Genomic DNA, 19,750 nt, shown 5'->3' with positions numbered 1-19,750 from the left:
TAATGGGTACAAATTGGAGCACAAGAGGTTCCACTTAAACCTGAGAAGAAACTTCTTCTCAGTGAGGGTGACGGAACACTGGAACAGGCTGCCCAGGGAGGTTGTGGAATCTCCTTCTTTGGAGACATTCAAGACCCGCCTGGACACGTTCCTGTGTAACCTTATCTAGGTGTTCCTGCTCCGGCAGGGAGATTGGACTAGATGATCTTTTGAGGTCCCTTCCAATCTCTAACCTACTGTGATACTGTGATACTGTGATTTTTGGGGCACATCTCACTTGCAAGCTGCATTATAGGTCTGCTGCTATCCTTAAAGTATCAATTGAACAACATGCTGGTACTTGTGCAGGTGTAAATCTCATCATTTAATTTATGTATAGGAAAATAACAGGTAGTAAGGTGGGCACAAATTGTTATGCTACAGCATCCAAGACAAGCGTATATGAAACAGATTCTTCAGTCACTGCTCCAAAATGCAGTTCTAATATTTTACATAAGGGAGACAGAAGACAAGCCTGTGTAGGCAGGATCAGACTTCATGAAGTGTTCTATTTAAGCACATGTTTTAATCAGCTTATAATAGAGATTGCTTCTCACTGCAATCTGCTCAAATATAAAATGCACTCAAATCTGTGATAAGGACTCTCCTGCCTTTAGCACATTATAGTACACCCTTTAGCTATCTGTTGTGCATGACACGAAGCAGTCGTCTAGCCCAAGCAATTAAATTCCTTTATTTGTTGCTTACTGCTTACTCAGTTTTACTACATACACCTAGGAGTCATCTGCAGTGCCTTAGCTTTCATGCAGAAACATGGCTTAGTGTCTGCATGTTCAAATACACAGTTAATCAGACACAGCGTAGAAGCTTTCACTGGTTCCAACAGCAACAGGATCAGCCTAGTAAATAAATGTCCTGAACATTACAGTACTCAGCACTCACTGGCTAGGTTATTTCTTTCCTAGATGACCAGGTTTACATTTAAGATGCACCCTCCGCCTCCCACACCAGCACTGCTGGAGACCAAAGTGTGCCATAGTCACCAGCAGGACCTGCATGCCTCCTCTCTGCCCAGCACTGGGGATTTGTATAGAGCCCTCAGCACTTGCTCTTTTCTCACAGAATTGCTGATATTTTTATCAGAAGGAACATCTCGCTACCAAAAAGATGACCAGGGAACTCAGCAGTGGGTGCAGACTTTTTACCCCATCACCAGTTTTCAAGCCAGTCATCTTAAGCGTCCCAGAAGACACTAAAAGAAAAAGGCCTCCTCGTGACTGAGCAGGATTCCTAAACACATTGCTTATCTGCGTGAAGTACAACGTCACATTCATTAGACAGAAGGATAAGAAACCGCTTTTCAGGGCCATGAAAAGTGCTCAGAGACTATTAATGCTAATTAAAACAATCAGAGATTTCCCAGGCTTAAAAATCCCTCACTTACTGTCATTGAAGAGGGCTTCTGCTCTTTTTGTCTCCATATCTGAAACAAACAAACAGTCAGGGTAAGGCCAAGACAGCACAGACAAGGTTTCCCATTGCAAGGTCATCCCCCAACAGCTATGTGAGTGCAGAGCAACACAGGATGTACAGCGGAGGGAGACTGCTAGAGAAACTGGTATAGCTCTCAAGTGGTCACGTTCTTGCACTGGCTGTTGCACTCCTCTCTGCAGTGCTGCTTGCTGTTCTCCAGCCAGCCAACATCCTCTGAGGAACAGGCACAGGGTCTCCCCCATCCTGCTTAGGCCCTGATGTTCCTGGAGAGTAGTATAGACAAAAGAAGTCCTGTTTTACTCAAGATCTACAATTTTGCTGGGGGGAAGTTTTTACAGTGGAAAGTTTTGAAGTTCCTTTTTTGTAGAAACTCAGTTGGCCATATTTTACATCAGAGTGAGAGCAGAAGGAATCAGGTACTCACTTTGTGCCCTCTTCCAGATCAGAAAGCACTGGGTTTACAGCAGCAATGCCAGTTTACAATAGCTCACTTTCCTTTCTCTTATCTTATTGAGCAACAGCGTGTCTGGTGCACTGTTAATACTAAAATAGCTAATAGCATGGCATAGCAGGTTCTAGCAATACAGTCCCTCTTTTAATGTGCATGTTGTATGTTTATGGACCATACAGTATGATCATGCTGAAAGTAACAAGTGTTGGCTCAAATGTCCCCTTCTTCCAGGATGCTCTTTTACTATAGCTACTGTTTTAGTTGCTAGCAGTCAAAACAAGTAAAAAATAAAACCACACTTTTAATTACACAGTGATTCTTGAACAGCATTCACATCGTCACTTTTTGCAGCTGGATAACCTTTCTTGGCAGATTCCTGTCCTTATCCACTCACTTCATTTCCCTGTTCTCTTTGCAACTACACAGAATAATATTCTAGTTTTGATCCAAAACCACACCAAGCCAGGAGGAGTCTCTTTTGAATGCAAAGGGCTCTGGCTCATACTTGTCACCCGTTTTGCTCGTAACACTTGTGTTTTTCTTGTGGGCTTGGCGCTCTTCCTGGTATGCAGGGTGAACTGCATGTTTGCAGTCCACCATTACTAGAGGTGTACTCATTCATTCCTTAATGTGACATTAAGCAGATTATGATAGGACAAGGAAACAAACAGAACTCTGGTGCATGTACAGCTTGACTGCAGGGAATGTTACAGAGCAAAGGCAGGGCTAGGAATGCCATACATGCATGCATCTGCTGCTTTATTTTGTAAGAATAGGAGATGAGTTATAATTGGACATTTATATAGCAAGTCTTACTATAAACAGGAACTTTTCACATACATAACAAAGATAAATAAGCTTTTCTGGAGGGCAGGCAACAACTTGCAAGGTCCCCTTCCAGTAAAAATGCTCACTTGTACTTCCTCAATTCCTATAAAAGAAGAAAAACCTTCAAGTACAGATGCTTTTGCATTTCAGGAATATTGGTTGTATGCTGGAATTTCCATGGATAATATGGTTGGTTGTTGCCAAGATCCCTTACTTCAAAATGACCTAATACAAGATGGTAAAAGCTAGGCCAGCGGAAGGATTCAGTGGTGGCGTAAACATTACTGTTTGATAAGTTACATAGTGAGCAGAAAAAAATGGGTGCTGAGCTGTGCTAAGGATTTGTCCTTTTCACCTGTATGTTTATAATGGCAAGAAGTGCTGTGAAAAAAACTGGCCCTGCTTATTTCTGGTGATGAGCATCCAGTGTTTTCCTAGAAATTCATATGAGTTTCAGAACTAGCTCCTAATTTGAGTCTCTCTAGTATTTTATAGCTGGAAACTGGTAAGAAACCAACAACGAAAGAGCACCTTTTGCCTTCAAGTGTAATATTGATAATAATGGTTTTTAGCTCCTCTCTGGGTGGAGAGACATTTACCTCATAATGCCTAATTATAAAGCCTGCAGTCAATTATTAGCACTTACATTATGTTGCAAAGCTCATCGAGAAGACAAAAGGAGCAACCAGCTTGTTCAAGTGCAGTGCCGGAAGCAATTCAGTTGGCATGTTCTCACTGCACTGAGTTTGCTGTGAGTCACGCAGCTCGTCTGCAAGGCACCTGCCTGTATCTCTATTTGCCTTTTTATGAGGCACCTAGGAAAAAGTACAAACCTCACATAGGCAATATTTTACCCACTGCTTCCAGCTGCACTGACTTGGAATTGGAGAAACAAGTCTTACACACATATACTGCAAGTCTTACATAGCATGCCTGCATGGCTTTGAATTTTTAGCATATTTTATAGTGTATCATGACTATGCAGCCAATGTACCCTCCCACCTACCTACTGCTGAAGGAAAAAGGGCAGTGACACCTGTCAATAAATTCAATGCTGTATTCATGATAGTAGGGGTACCACTTTATTTTAAAGACCTGCCCTGACCACGTGTCCCACACTGGGAGCTAGAACACAAGTATCAAAGAAAACACCACAGCAATGTAGAGAACCACAAAGGGAGTTGTTAAGAGGTGAAAGCAGGCCTGTTTCATAACAGGCCCAGAAACCCACCATGCAGATCAGGACAAGTGAAATTAAGGGTATAATACCCAGGACTCAAAACCAAGATCCCAAACCCAGAGCACATGTATGTGTTTGGAAACATGAACTACCTGATTCATGAGCAGAGCCCACAATACATCCCATAGAATCATAGAATCGGCTACGTTGGAAACAACCTTTGAGGTCGTCAAGCCGCCCCATTACGCCAGGACTGCAAAGACCACCACTGAACAATGTCACTGAGGGCTGCATCTACACGGTTTTTGAGCACTTCCAGTGGTGACTCCACCACTTCCCTGGGCAACCAATGCCTGACCACCCTTTTGGTAAAGAAATAAGTTTTAATCTCCAGTCTAAACCTGTCTTGGCAGAGCTTGAGGCTGTTCCCTGTTGTCCTGTCACTTGTTACTTGGGAGACAGACCCCTACCTCACTGCAACCTCCTTTCAGACAGTTTTAGAGAGCAATAAGCTTCCTCCCGAGCCTTCTCCAAACTGAACACCCCCAGTTTCTTCAGCCGCTCCTCATCACACTTGTGCTTCAGAACCTTCAGCAGCTCCATTGACCTTCTCTGGACCCGCTCCAGCACCTCAATGTCTCTCTTGTAGTGAGGGGCCCAGAACTGAACACAGAATTCAAGTAATGAAGAATGAGTATTCCCTCATCAACCAGGCCCATCACTTTGTCACAGAAGGAGATCCCATGAAAAGCAGGAGTGCTTTGGGTTATACAATACTGTTGAAGATCAGGTTGCTCACTGGCTTGCCTTCATTTGTTACTAGCTTGACATTTTGGCCTGGTCAACAGCATAGCTGCTAGCAGAATGCCAGCCAACATGTTGCAAGCTGTGCCTTGAAGCAATCACTTGTAAGGCACGAGAGACAATTTCGCTGCCCTGCGCATCTAATAGTTGCCCTAGTTGTACGCACTACCAAGAAAAAGCATCAATTATTAACAATTAAAGTGTCATATCTTGTCCCAGCCACATACAACTGCAAATACAGTTGTTGTGCTGCATTTAGGAAAACAGTGTTCAAGCTTCCACTGTAAACAAGAACAAGTTCAACTTGAACATGCACTGCCTATCTGTAGAATGGAACTTGCTATTAAATTGAAGCTTGCCTAACTTAAAAGAGAAAACTAATGTTTAAATTAAAATCACAGCAATCTACGGGAATGTGACTTAAGGATTTAATCTTTCAGAAGAGGGCTCTCTTCTCCAACTGGACAATTTTGTTAATACAGTTATTTTTCGTATTTAGTGAACAGAATAGCCTTAAAACCACTTAAATTATTGGTCTCAGTTTCCAACTAATGAGAATAGTGACTTGCAGTTACTATTTAAGATTAATAACATGTCAGTAAATAACTTTTTTATTTTTTTTTTTACTCTGCAACGTATGTGTTTTAGCAAACAGAAAGAAAAGGGGAGTAAGCAAGAGCAAGAAAGCATCTTTATTTTGGGAACTGTTTGTATGTAGTACAAGTTAACTTACTACTGTATGCAGTAGCAAGTTAAGGTCAGGATTTCTAAAGGGAGTTAAGTGCTCAAAGCCCATGAATCTATTTGATGACCATCTAAATATTTGCATTTCCCAGTTAACTGCAGTGTGAACACTTCTTTCGGAGGGAGTCAGAGATTCCTACAGAAAAACACTTTGCTCACTTTGCCACATCTCTAGTATCAATGTCACTGTATCAGAAGGATTAATCTTGTGTCCAGTCCCTCATTTCATTTTAGTCACAGAGATCAGTGTTTATATTAAAAGGAAAATAACAGGCAGAACTCAGTGGCATAAATGGATTAGACATTATACTGATGTAGTTCTAGCAAGGCAAGAAAGTGCATTATTATGGGATAGTGTGCATTTTCAGTGTGGAAAGGTCTAGAGATAGCTCCAAAATGAAAGATGAGAAATCAATTTTGAAAATCTGATACAGCTTTACCCAATTACATAATTTTCACACAGATGCTGATTCCCACAAGAAACTTGATTTTCTTTAAAGGTTTCCACCTGTAATTTTCTATGTGTCATATTGTAACTGCTAGTTTCAAAGGCAAACTGCATGTTCTATCCTCTATTATCAAGTTCCAATATTTTGCATGTGTAAGTTGGTTTTTTGCACAGAGAAGGCAAGGTAGAGATTGTGTAAAATGGGGTATGAAGGGAGAAAAGGGTTGTAAAGAAAAAAGTAAGAAAAAGTGCATGCTTGTAATGCTTTGTACATGCATTATTTAAAGCACTGCGTTATGAAATGCACCAGGGAGCAGAGGAAGCATTTTCCCCACTGTTCTTTGTCACATTTGAGTAACAACTTCCTTGATCAGAGAGAGAATTACAAAGATCTCAGCTGCCCCAGAAACAGGGGGCTCACCTGGTTGACTGTTAGCTAGGCTAACAACAGTGCATGCAGAGAAAAAAAAGGATCACTGGCAAGTTTCAGTAGGTCCCCAACCAAGACAACTAAGAGGAATGTCACAGAATGCATCTGTCCTGCAGTGCAGGCAGAGGTGGGGATAATAGCTCTAGCCTAATACATTTAAATTATATTAAAGAGCATGAAGGCCCAAGTTTTGGGGATGAAAAGGGAATAAGAGCAGTGACCAGCAGATTCAGTCGTGTTCCAAAAATTGTACCTAAAAGGAAATGCAGGAGTTTCTTGAAGGCAAAACATGAGCTTTGGGCTCAGCAGGAAAGTCATGCTTTTGTGTGGTTACCTAGTGCATGTGACTGTTGCATAGTTTAACCCCAGCAGGTAACTGAGTACCATGCAGCCACTTGCTCACCCTCTTCCACCCCGGTGGGATGGGGAGGAGAACTGGAAAAAAGGAAGTAAAATCTATGGGTTGAGGCAGTGTTTGATAGTTGAAATAAAATAACATCATAATAATAGTAATAGTAATAGTAAAAGTAATAGTAATAGTAATTAAAAGAGAGACAACAAAAAGGGAGAGGGAAATAAACCCCAAGAAACACAAGTGATACACAATACAATTGCTCACCACTCACTGACCAATGCCCATCCCTAACCCCTAACCGTAACCCTGAGCACCAATCAGTGGCTCCTGTCAAGCCCTCCTCCCCAAGCTTATGCATTGAGCATGGTATGGAATATCCCTTTGGCTTCTTCAGGGCAGGTGTCCTGGCTTCTTGTGCACCTGCTCACTGGCAGATCATGGGAAGCTGGAAAGTCCTTGACTTTAAGCACTACTCAGCACCAACTAAACATCTGTGTGTTACCAACGTTGTTCTCATACTACAGCCAAAATATAGCACTGCACTACTAGGAAGATTTAGTCTACCCCAGCCAAAACCAGGACAACAGCCTAAAATGTCTCCCCACTAACCTTCCAATACTCTTGCCACTCTCTCAACAGGAATTGCCTCCCTGGAGTTATGCACCCTTGTAGAAATAGCAAGACATGGCTTAGATACAGGTGATGCAATTCTCATTCCTTCAACAACAGAGAGTAACCTCGTAGAGACAAGACAAAGACCTTGTACCTCTAATTGTCCCTGTCACCCAGTCCTTCCTTCCCTACTTATGCCCACTGCTGGACTTGTCCTCGCATCCACAACTCCCTCTGCCATCAACTACATCTTATGGCTGTCCATGAGGACAGAGGTCCACACCTAACAGCATACTTACAACTCCTCCATCTGGGCATCCTGCAGCCCAAGGAGGCATCTGCATGACCCTGAACCAGGTCTGTAGCGTGTACCCAAGCCAATATAGTTTTTTAGCATTATCTTTCTTCCTGACCTACACCCATGCCCCAGATGTAATCAAGGTCTTACTACAGTAGGGGCAGCCTAAATCACTTGCAAGCTCTGCAGGCAAGGCAGAGAAAGGGAAAATCAAGAATTGATTAATGGAGGAAATCAATTAAATCAACATATCTGGGTCATATTAGTCAGACCAGGATGATTTCCTGCTTCAATTCCTTCATCAGAAGCATGTCCTTGAAAAATAATAATTTAAAAATACATTTCAATCAGCCTCTCTAGACTGCTGCAAGCATAAAAAGTACCACCTTGTGCAAAACTAATGGCATCGAAGTGGAGAAATGTCAGATCTCCACTGTATTTCCCAATGCACAGGTGCATGTCCTGCTTCATTCCACCAAGCTGCTGTTGTGGCTGGTAAAGTACAAAAACCAGACTGCTACATACATTGTTTGAAATGAAACATTTCTCAGTCATCCAGGCCAGACACTCATTGGCATGTCTCCCACAGAATACTCAATAAAGAAGAATCTGTCTCCTAGGTTCTGTACTTTGCAAGGAGCTTTAGCAAGCCCCAGATTACAGATAAATAGTAGCAGTTGACTTGTTGATCAAAACCAATTCATGACTCATTGTTCATAGTCAAAAGCCTTAGCTGTGCAACAGGTGGGAATACTTCCTGCTTGCTTTGAACAGTGCCAGTGATCTTGGAAGCAGTCTCTTTCTGATGTCAGAAGTACATTCCCAATAACATTTTGGGAGGCTTCCAACCTAGCTGGCAAAAGGAAATAGTCTGGCAAGCCACTCTATGCTTTGCTTAATAGGGATCCAGGCTGTGAGGTGACTCTCGTCCTAACCAGGAAACCCCCAGGTAAAAAAGAAATCAGCCTTGTGGGAGGTCTCTTTGGTGCCAGAACTATACAGAGGACAAACTGCAAGACCTTTCAGTGCCAGTGGAAGAGCAAGTCCTAACATGGGTGTTTCCAAGTGACCCATGTTTGATAACCTCATTTTGCTGGCCCTTGCACTGCTCCTTCAGAGAAGATAGCACTTGGTTTGCTTGATTCTCCACTGAAAATATTTGGGCTTCCAATGGGGTTTGTACACAAGTGCAGAGATCACCTCCTATTTTCTATCAAAGCTATAGTGGGGGTCTGGAGATCCCACTGTCCTTGACCAGAGAACTATGAACTCTATCTCCAGAAAACAGGGACTTCAGTAACAACACATCTGAAGACACCCCATATAAAGGCAGCCCTATATAAAGAACATCTACTTTTTTGTGACAATACAAATCAGAGACTATTATTCTGGTTTAATTCTGCACACATACTATTTTTTCACTTCACATCTGTACAATCAAGCTTTTCTCTCTTTTTGGAAAGACAAAACAAAACAACTAATAAAATGTTGTCAGTCTAGATTTTATCCCCTCTTTATTCCCAATCCTCAGAGGCAAAGCAAGTTGTACCCCTGATCTGGCAGACTACCTAGTTTTGTACTACTGCCCTGAACTGCAGCTGAAGATCCCCAATGTTACACCCAATTTGCAGAAGTTTGTTGGAGCTGATCGTCAAAGCAAATACTTTTGACTGAAGTGCAAGTTGAGACATAGTGTTGAACAACAAGATGATTAGATCCAGGAGGAAGAGTTAGGGAGGTTCTCCTTATCAGACCCTCCTAATAAATGTAAATAAGTGCCTGACCTGGATTTGTTCAACTAGTTAGCTATGTTTAGCTAAACTAAGCTATATCATGGCCCCTAAATTAGAACTTTTTGATAAGGTGGTTACAATGAAAATGTTAATTATTTTTTACAGGCCATTATGAAAATGTTCTGGGATTGCGTCAAGATAAATAAGGATTACAGTTGAAAGAAATATCAAAACCACAATGAAACAAGATGTAGAAACGTGTTGCAGAGCATGGAAAAATCTAGGCCTTCTTAGCTTTCCCTGGTTTAAATACTAATGTGGGACAGGACATTTCAGAAGAGGAGAGAGAAGTGGGAAATGCAAAACCTAAATCCTTATCTGAACTTTCAGGATCTGTTGAAAATTGGCACTTCTCCCAGGTGTGAAGAAGAAGATGAGCTTTATGAATTGAGACCTGCATCTCTTCTAAAAGCACCGGTGTGCTCTGTTCCATGCCCTTCACTTGAGTCAACCTGGTTTTCTTAAACAGCAGCACCAACAGGAGTTTTCCTAAGCCTCATAGCACTGCTGAAGTCCCATTAGCAAAGAAATATCCAAATGGAATCTTTTATTGTTGTCTCCTAGAAATGTCAAGGTATTGTTTATGTTCCTTCATGTCACGTGTATCCGTTGCGTAATGCTAGTCCTGTAGTGAGTAGTAGACCTGTGTAGTCAGTGTTTTATGGTTAGGCTGGGAGAGCCAAGAAAAGCAACACCAAGTTTATCAGACAAGTTTATCAAAGTAAGACAGAGATGCCATCTTCTACCGAGACCAAATATTTAATGAAAACATTGTGATTCAATTATGTCAGCTAATTTTTCTAACTAGCAACTAGTGCGTTACTGCAACAGCCCTGGTGCAGTTCAAGGTCAACTAAAACAGAGTTTTGAGTCACTTCCCACTCAAATAAGAACAGCTAATCAGGCAGCTCAATGAGAAGATCACAGTCCTTTTCTAAAAAGGGTTTTTTTACTCCTTCCAATTTTATCCTTTCTGAACTGTCAGAATTCACTAAATCATGACTGGACTGCCTTTAAAACAAACAAATAAACAAAAAAAACCCAAAACAAATAAAAATCGCCCCCCCAAAAAAAGCAAACCTGTTTGTTTGAACTGGAACTACTGGCATAAAACAACACTGCAAAGAAATGGCGATTCTTTGCCCAAAGGGATATATCATCAATCATCCTGAGGCATTCCAATGGGGAAGACTGGTTGAAATAATGGGTGTGTGACAGCTTATATCTGAGTTCCACTGCATTGCTGCAATGCCATGTGCCCAGTTCAAGCACTAACAGAGAGAACAAGCGGTTGCTCCTGACCATCTCTGAGTGAGAGGAAATCTGCATCCAGCCAGCACAGAATCTGTCCCAGGCTTCCTGTTCTTTCACACAGCTCTCTGGCTTCTGCAAGATCTCCACTCATTTAAGTACCCACCTGTGCGCTGCATTGTCACCTTGTGCTTAGGACTAGGCATAAAGTCTGCAAAAACAAATCGAGCGAGTATCTATCCCTTCCTTTCAACTAGTGACTCACTCTTGAAAAGTGTGACAGCCAGAAAAAGATATTGACTCTATATAATTGAAGCCAAATCAGAGACAAGAGTTTAAGCTTGCATACAAATTCTCTAACAGATCAGAAGTGTAGAAGAGGAGGGAAACTGGCCTTTCAGTGCTTAGTATTTTACTAAATCAGAAAGGTAGTGCTGTTGATGTTCATAGCCTGCAGATGGAGGTCTGCTTTCCAAAGAAGGGGCTATATCCCCAGCTGAGAAGTCACACCGGTAATAAGATTTTCCCTTTCATTCCCTTTCCCTGGGGAATTTGCGATTTTGATCTTCCCACCAAATATTATTTTTTCAGTGCATTGTCTGTTTCCCCGCTGTCATCCAAGTACAGTTTTTGCACTTTCAAGCTCCTCAGAGAAGCAAAGACCTAGGGAGCATGTTTATGTTGCTGTGTACTGAAGCACCGTGGTGAGGCTCCTACTCTTTGCCCTGATAGTAGCATAAGGTTTACACTGCAATTTGGAGGGAGGCTAAGACTGTACTGTGAGGCCACAGAGCAGCTGCTCCTGTTTATCTATATTTAAGACATAATTAAAATACTTAGGTGGGGTGTTTATATTGCCACTGTCATTCAGGAAAAGACTGTCATCCAGGCTCAGTAACAGCCCCCATCAGACTGGGAAAATCAAGTCATATCTATCAGAACAGGGCAAGAACTACCTTTAAGAGAGATGCAATATACTTACTTGAGATGGTAGAAGATCTGACATTTACCCGCAGAGGCCCTGTGTATTTTTTCAGGCCCCTCCGTAGGATCCTCTCAACTTTTTCTCGCAGTGCTTCTCTAGAATCCGTGGCTGAGAACCAGAATGTGAGCAAAGCCTCTGCCATGACACCATCAGCATCTGGGCTACAAACCAACGAAACAGTCTGGTTACCCTCAGCCCATTTCTGCATTTCTTAGTTTTTATCTTAGCTCTCCTAGGAATGGCAATGTAACATAAAGAATTAGATACATTTTTGTACATTTTTTGAGAGAAAGAATTGACAAAAGGAATCCGAGCAAATGCTGAATGGTCAAATGTGTCTTAGGATAGAAGATGGCCAGATACCTTCTGTGAGCAAATGGACAGACCAATGTCATAATGGAGTCTAAAAAGCAGTCACTGACTATATGCTTGGGAGAGAATGCAGGAGAGAATGAACTGATTTGATTGCAATTAAAAACTAGATAAACAGCACTTCAGAAACAGCAAGTAGATGGTTAATGGTATCTATGCAGTCCTTTCCAGGGCACTGTACATACACAGGAGAAACATTCCCAATCATCACCAAAAAGGTATTTGAGCAAAGGGGGAGACACCACGCAACCCAATCCTACCACTACAACCTCTTTGGAGAGTATGACTAATAGCCTCACATTATACAACAATAAATGAAACTCAGCAGCTCACTTGGACTGCTTATCACAGTCCAAGAGATGGACACACTGTTCCACAGTTCCAGTGTAAGATCAGATGAAAGAAAAGGAAGAAAAAAAATCTTCTAACAGACTGCATTCACCTGGCAGTAGTATTTTCCTTAAAGCATCTGGTACTGCAAGAGACTGAATGCCAGACTACAAAGGGTCTAATCTGGTGTAGTAAATCTTGCTATGTTCTTGTAGATGGCTTATCCTTGGTGGGAAGATAAGAGTGTGCACCGAGAGCCTTCTCTCCTGTGCTTTCTTCTACCTGAGCCAAGAAGCAATGACACAACAGGTGGAATCAGTTACTTCATACAGGAGGCAAACTAAAAGCAGGTTGCTCTGTCTGAAGCATTATTCAGATAGGACAGGAAAAGGAGAAGATCTTCCAGTTATACCTCACTATCTTGATAAGTTGTATATAATGGAAGCATAAGAAAATTAAAAATACAATGCAAGTAGCTTATACACAAGTCACACACTCAGGCCACAGTCTTCAAAAGGAATATGCACAAAAATGAAAAAGATATTCCTGATATTGCCAGTGAAGGGCAAATAAAAGGCCATGAGCACACCAACGCATGCTAAGTGTTCAGTAGCTGAGCAGGACATGTTCCTTGCCTCAAGGATCTCATAACTGAGACTGAGTAGCTATACGTGCACTTTGCACCAGGCTGTGTTTTCCCTTTGTGCCAAATTCAGTGTGACTGCCACTCCATTTATTTTCCAGATATGATCTGATCCAACTGTGGGTGTTGCTCTGCATTTCTGAGGTGTTCCCTTGCCTCTCCCCCCCCTCCTCTTCCTGTGCTATGCCACACTGGAATTACCATATCAGCTCTTGCAAGCACACCACACCTCTTGAAACCCTCAGGTAAGTGCAGCCTGCCTTGAATCACTCACTGTATATAGCAAAGGTCCAGAGCCAAACACACCTTGTCAAGATCTGTTTTATCTTTCTCAGTGGGCATTATTAATGCATTGCTTCTACTGAGCTAAAAAATATGCATGGTACTACTTTCCAAACAAACTCATAGCTGTGACCCTGCTTAAAAGAACTTGCATTCTGAGCAAGGCATAAAGATTGCATATTTAAAAAAGCAAACAGGCTTTGGTGCATACAAGTCTTGCATCCATCATAGCAAACATCACAGCAAATAGCTCAGACTGTCCTTGGGAACAAGGAGTAGTGAAAAAATACTATTTCTCCCTACAGATTTGCTTCTGAGATAATTAAAACACCTTGTATGTGCTTACAGCACTCTGGTCAGTATAAAGAAAAGTTTCCTAAAGCTACATTCAAATAATGACTTGTGTGTAACTGGGGATTAAGCTAAGGGAGAGCACAAGGCACGATGTCACAAACCACTGAATAACAAAGAGAAATACATTCACAAGAATAAGATCTTGGTGCTGATATTATTGGTCTTCCAGCTTTAGCGCGTGATTATTAAGACATTCAAGTTTTACTTGCAAAGCAATGGGCACTGTCACTCAGGAATAAGACCCCAGTATTACAATAGGCAGTGCTATGTAAAAGTAATTTTCTACAATCAATAGTGATCCAAAAAAAAAAAAAAATCAAACCAAACATTAGGTATTAATGGCAAATGAACAGAGAATAAAAGAGAGAAAAAAAGTCCCATTGCTCAATGATAATCCCAAACACAGGTCTGAACCCTTCATCTCAGAGACAACAGACCTGGAAGATACAGAGCGGGGTGACAAAGTGACAAGGAACAAGTTCCTGCAAAGAATGGCTGAGCAGGCAGGGACTTTCAACTGGGGGAAGATAAATAAATAAATAGAGTAGAGCTCACGTGGTACAAGAGAGAAAAGGGATATGATGGGAGTGTCCGATACCACTAATTGCATGGAGAGGAGGAATAGAGGTAAGCTCTTCAACACCTCTTCTAGCACAAGAACAAGGGGCCACTGACTGATCCAGAGAAGGTGGCTCTTCACAAGTAACTCTTCCTAAAGGACTGACGCACATGAATTTTAAGAGTCCAGGGGAGACCGAATAAATCCTTGGAAAATAACTCCAGCAGTTAGCACTAAACAAACCACAATGGCTTCAGGAACTCCCAAGTGGTAAATATCTGAAGGTAGGGAGCTTACCAAAAAGCAGTTATACATATCTGTTGTGCTGCTACTGTTCCCTAGGCACCTACTCATGCCCTTTCTTAGAGATTCAACAGTGACAAGTGGGACCTTCTTAACAAGCACAGCTATGCTTGGGTTTTATGTGACAAGCCCAGGAGAGTAGCAATGCTAGGAGTAAAATAACATGTGCATTATAGTGAAGGAAATAGTTTTGAAAATGCCTTCTCTTTTTAGATAGCTCAAGTTATATCTGCTTTACTAGCTATAGTTTGCTCAAGATCTGAACGCAAACTTGTATATAATTTGGACTAACTGAAGTTTATCTTCCCCATCAAGATCCAAAGGAGAACGTGGCTTAGAATAAGAATATGCTCGACTGGGGATTATGCTCTGGTCTTACATAAAATACACTTTACTGAATCAGATCAAATGGCTCTCTAGCAGGACACATTTATCTCAGCTGCATGCATTTGTTATAATCTCACATACCTCACTCTGATTAAGCGTGAACGGATGTATTTTTTCCTTAAAATGGAATTGTAAAATGTCTTGTCGATCTGTTGAGAAAAGAAAAATATAAGATAACAACAAGTGTCTTCATCAGGGACTGTAGTGATAGGACAAGGGGTAGTGGACTCAAACTAAAACAGGGGAAGTTCAGGTTAAATACAAGGAAGAAGTTCTTTACTGTCAGGGTGGTGAGGCACTGGAACAGGCTGCCCAAGGAAGTTGTGAATGCTCCATCCCTGGCAGTATTTAAGGCCAGGTTGGATGGAGTCTTGGGCGACATGGTTTAGTGAAGTGTGTCTCTACCATGGCAAGGGGTTGGAACTATATGAGGTCCTTTCCAACCCAAACCATTCTATGATTCTAACAAAAAAGGAAGGAAACTGACCTACTGCTGGAAGGAGCATTCAGAAAGCAGCATTCAGTTACAAACTCATGGTTTACAGAGTCAAAGTAACACAATCCAGGCCAACCTCTAGTTACATTTGCCACAGACTTTTCCTGTTTCCCATTTGTCCTAAGGCACATCATGAAAAGTTCTCATTTTTCTAAATACCCTATTACTACATCAGTGTGTCGATATAGTGCAGTCCCATCCATTCCCAGGCGCAAGGATATTTAAACATCCTTGAAACACACTGCTGCAATCTCCCAAAGCACAGCCTTCTAAAGGTGGCCTACTGAAAGGCTACAGCATGCTGTGCTCTGCACTGAGCCTCTCTTGTTGGGGTCCTTTCTGATACAGCACTTATCCTTAGACCTAGAGAAGTCTATAGCAAAAATACTAGTGATCTGCCCCTGTGATTTGCCACATGCTAGAGGGATTGGCAAGCAATTCTCATCAGAAATCTAGGACTCGTAAGGAATCTATCCCCAGATGACATCTTTGCTGGTGCCTGATTAACCACATCCTGCTTTAGGCTGAATGTTATCTCAACATTGCACGATCAGTCTGAGACATCACAATGTGATATAACATGGATGAAATTCTGCCAGGAATGGCTCAGGATCACTGAAGCATTGAGAAATAGCAAAGTCACTAGTGAGTTATGCAGTTCCTCCTATCAGCAGGAGCCAGTAAACTGAATGTGTTCTGTAAACATCAAATGCATTACAGGAAAAAAAAAATCCCTATGTATAAATGCTTTACAGGATCATGCAAGTTGTCTTTGTAGTTTTTAGCCCATAAAGGCTGATTTAGCCAAGTCTCTAGATTTTCTGTCTTCCAAAGGAAAGAAGAAAAAAAAGCAATGTCTCTCAAACTTACATGTTGTATGTTGAAATCTTTCAGTTACAGAAACAATCACGTAAGCATGAAATCTGGGAGTGATTCCTCCCAGAGAACAGGTCTGCTTTCCAGACCTGGCTGTCATAACATGAAGCCTCATGTCATTACACAGTGATACTGAAGCAGAATAATTTCAAGATGAAAACTACACATTGTTTTAAGGTGGTTTTAAGCACACATTCGTAAAGAAAAATAGAAAAGCTCTTGATGGTCATGCACTGAGCTGGTCTTTTATCTTGTTCTTACTGTTATTTATACATTTAGGACAGACAAACTTCTATGGGAAAATGTATCGACTGCAACAAGCTACTATAAACATGCAGAGTGCACTTTATTCCAAAACCGCCCCCCTTGGTTATTGGAAGTATTTGCCCTTAGACAAAAAGTTATTTTTCTGTTATTTTTAATGATAACATCTGCTTATCATTTTGTGTTTTAACTGCTTCACTGATGAGTGTGTAAGCAGAAGCATGAAGTTAAGCAGCACTGCCAGCTTCATGGCATGCAGTGGCATGTGCTATCTTTGGCTGCACTGCCACTGAGACCTTCTGAGATCTCTGGGACAGGGACTTGTTTGCTGAGTGCTTTGCAGACAAAAGAGCCTTGAGGTAGGCTGAGGAACACCTCAACCTTTTATATTGCTAAAAAGTAAAGCAAAAGCAGGCTGACCGTAAGGATTTCGATTGAAGAAGGCAAGAATTCACAATCCCATGCAAAGGGACAGTTAACCCTTTATCTCCTCCTGGCAGTTGTGTTTTCAAGATACCCGTACTGTCCCGTCTCAGAGATTGCAAGCGTTTTTACTTCAGTTTCCACTGTATTTATGCAGCAGACACAGGGATCCTTACTTCTGCAACCCATTCCCTTGTATATCTTTGCTATAGCCTGAGCTATGTGATTGTGTATCTCATCAAGAAAGACATGCTAGCCAAACATTTGCACCATGGCCCCTATCTCTCACCTGCTGATGAATGTTTGACAGATATGAATCTGTTGCAAATCTCAACTTTCCTTCAATGATGATTTGGCTGACTGAATTAACAAAAGTAATCTTTATATTCATCCAGGTTTTATGTAAAAGCTGTAAAAAGATGCCTTCAGATAATAACTTTAAAAGATTAATGTTTAGTCTCGTGTTTTCACTGTTCATCTTCTGGTAAAGCCTTTAACACCTATATCAAACAGTATACATCTCTCCAGCCTGTTTATAGCTTCCTTTTTAGCATGAGCCACAACCCTGGAAGCAAAAGCAGCTAGAACTTTGTCCAGTAACTAGGTGGGTCCTGGTCCTGCCTGGGAGAAGCATCTACACTCATTTTAAGTACTTTGCTTTGATTATAACCACTCAGAAGTGACCCTGTCATGACCAGATCCCTCAAATTCACCACTGATTAATTGCATCTCACTTGTTTTGCCCTTGTCTAGCAACTGCTCAGTGGTGACAGTTCCTGCTGCAGGCAAGGCCTATAAGCATTCATAACCAAGCAGCAAGTCCCGCTCTTCTCAAGTGAGCAGCATTTTCCTGACAGCCTTTATTTTAGCATTTGTTCAACAAGATTTTCTTCAAGTTAACACTTGCTGGCTAGCTTAGCTTAATGTCATCTGGTACTTCCTCAGTGTAATTTCAACAAAACTTCTCTGCATGCAGTATAATTTGCTAAGAGAAACTGGACCTCATTCCTGAACACTGGTCCGTCTGTGCCAATGCAGGAACTAACAGTGGCTAGCACCAAAGATGCAACAAGAGGGCAAAACATTCCCACCTGTACAAACACAGTCACAAAGGAAATTCTGCCTTGCTCCTTGCAGCTGGAAGTTTCTTTACACCTCGATGAATAGGACCCGTTTTGCTATTTGATCTTTAATAACTCTGGATCTCATCATTATCCTCTTTTTCTCATGTCACACCATGGCCACCCTCTGAGGCCTGCGAGCAACCTACTAAAATGCTCACAGTTTCAGAGTCATCCAATATGCCCTGCTTCCCAGGGACCCCAAAAAAATGCTGTCTCTGGAAGTAGGTCACGTAGTCTGGAACTGACCCAGCAAGATTGGCTGTGTTGGCCCTTGCTCTCTCCCAGCACACACTGCTCTGCACACGGGGTAACAGGATTTATTTTTGATAAAGATAGTAAATAAATCCAGTATAAAACTTTTTGATAAATCTCTGAAATCGGCAGAACTTTCCTCTGGAACATTTGCTGCACCCCCTGAATTACTTGTGTGATATTCAAAAGTGTTCAGTAGGTTTCATACAATCACAGACTGGTTTGTATTGGAAGGGACCTTAAAGCTCATCCAGTTTCAACCCCCATGCCATGGGCAGGGGTACTTTCCACTAGACCAGGTTGCTCAAAGCCCCATCCAACCTGGCCTTGCACACTTTGAGGGATGGGGCAGCCACAGCTCCTCTGGGCAACCTGTGCCAGTGCCTCACAGTAAAGAATTTCTTCCTGATGTCTAATTTGGGAGCACAAATGCTCTTTCTGCCCAATGCTATTGCCCTTTTGCCTGCTTCAAGTTAAATGTCTAATCCTTCAACAGTAATCTTCATAATACGTTTTTCCTCCTGCTTCATTAGCTCTTTAGGATGTAAAACCTATTAATAGCGATTTGTAAAGCCTATGATCAGAGATTTTTAAAGCTTTCTGGCCAAAAATACTAATTGGAACATACTACCTGCTAATTCTGTACCTAGCACCCAACTTGCTGGCCATTTTGCATCCAATTTACAGCTCCACCCAGAGCTGACCATAATGCAAACCCAGTAGCAGCTCCCTTGAGAAGTGGATATATCTTCTGCCCAGGTTTCATCTGAGGGAGAGAGGGCAAGAGGAGAAAGACAGACAGGGACACCAAACCCTGAAGCTGGCACTGTCCCAAACCAGGATATGGACATCACACTCCCCTTAGAAACCAATCCAGTTACAGCAGTGGCAGCCCTACAGCCACAGTGCTTGCCGAAGGCAAAGAAAATAGACCTGAAGGAGAGCAAGTGTAATGGCCACCAGATCAGAAACTTCCCTATCAGAAACCACCCGTACACAAAGTTGTGTATGTCTAGTTGGTGACCAGTCACTAGTGGTGTCCCGCAGGGGTATTGGGGCCAGTTTTGTTTAATATCTTTATTGATGATCTGGATGAGAGGATCAAGTGCATCCTCAGTAAATTTGTAGACAACAGTAACCTGGGCAGGAGTCTTGATCTGCTGAAGGGTAGAAGGGCTCTAACAGATGAATCTGGACAGGCTGGATTGATGGTCTCAGGCCAGTTGTATGAGTTTCAACAAACCAAAGTGCTGGGTCCTGCACTTGGGCCACAACAACCCCATGCAATGCTACAGGCTTGGGGAAGAGTGGCTGGAAAGCTGCCTGGTGGTCAAGCATTGGAACAGGCTGCCCAGGGCAGTGGGGGCATCACTGTCCCTAGAAGTGTTCATAAACCATGTAGACAAGGTCCT

The 19,750-nt window shown here is 42.0% G+C and overlaps 1 protein-coding gene across 1 annotated transcript in view; it reads right to left on the bottom strand.

Moving 5' to 3' along the window:
• The window catches only part of LOC133213191 (transmembrane protease serine 11E-like), a 43,252-nt gene that overhangs the window by 6,675 nt on the left and 16,827 nt on the right, over positions 1-19,750 (bottom strand). The window contains exons 4-6 of the mRNA XM_061355253.1: positions 14,985-15,052; positions 11,671-11,834; positions 1,445-1,483 (exon numbers count right to left, since the gene is read on the bottom strand). Of these exons, the coding sequence (XP_061211237.1) occupies positions 1,445-1,483; positions 11,671-11,834; positions 14,985-15,052 (271 nt within the window). The remainder of the gene's footprint in view (positions 1-1,444; positions 1,484-11,670; positions 11,835-14,984; positions 15,053-19,750) is intronic.

The sequence above is a fragment of the Neopsephotus bourkii genome, unplaced genomic scaffold (genome assembly GCF_033783945.1).
Source record: "Neopsephotus bourkii isolate Nb327-2 ecotype Australia unplaced genomic scaffold, CSIRO-AGI_Nbou_v1 NB_787, whole genome shotgun sequence".
NCBI classification, from domain to species: Eukaryota; Metazoa; Chordata; class Aves; order Psittaciformes; family Psittacidae; genus Neopsephotus; species Neopsephotus bourkii.
This window is presented reverse-complemented; position numbering and strand designations above follow the sequence as displayed.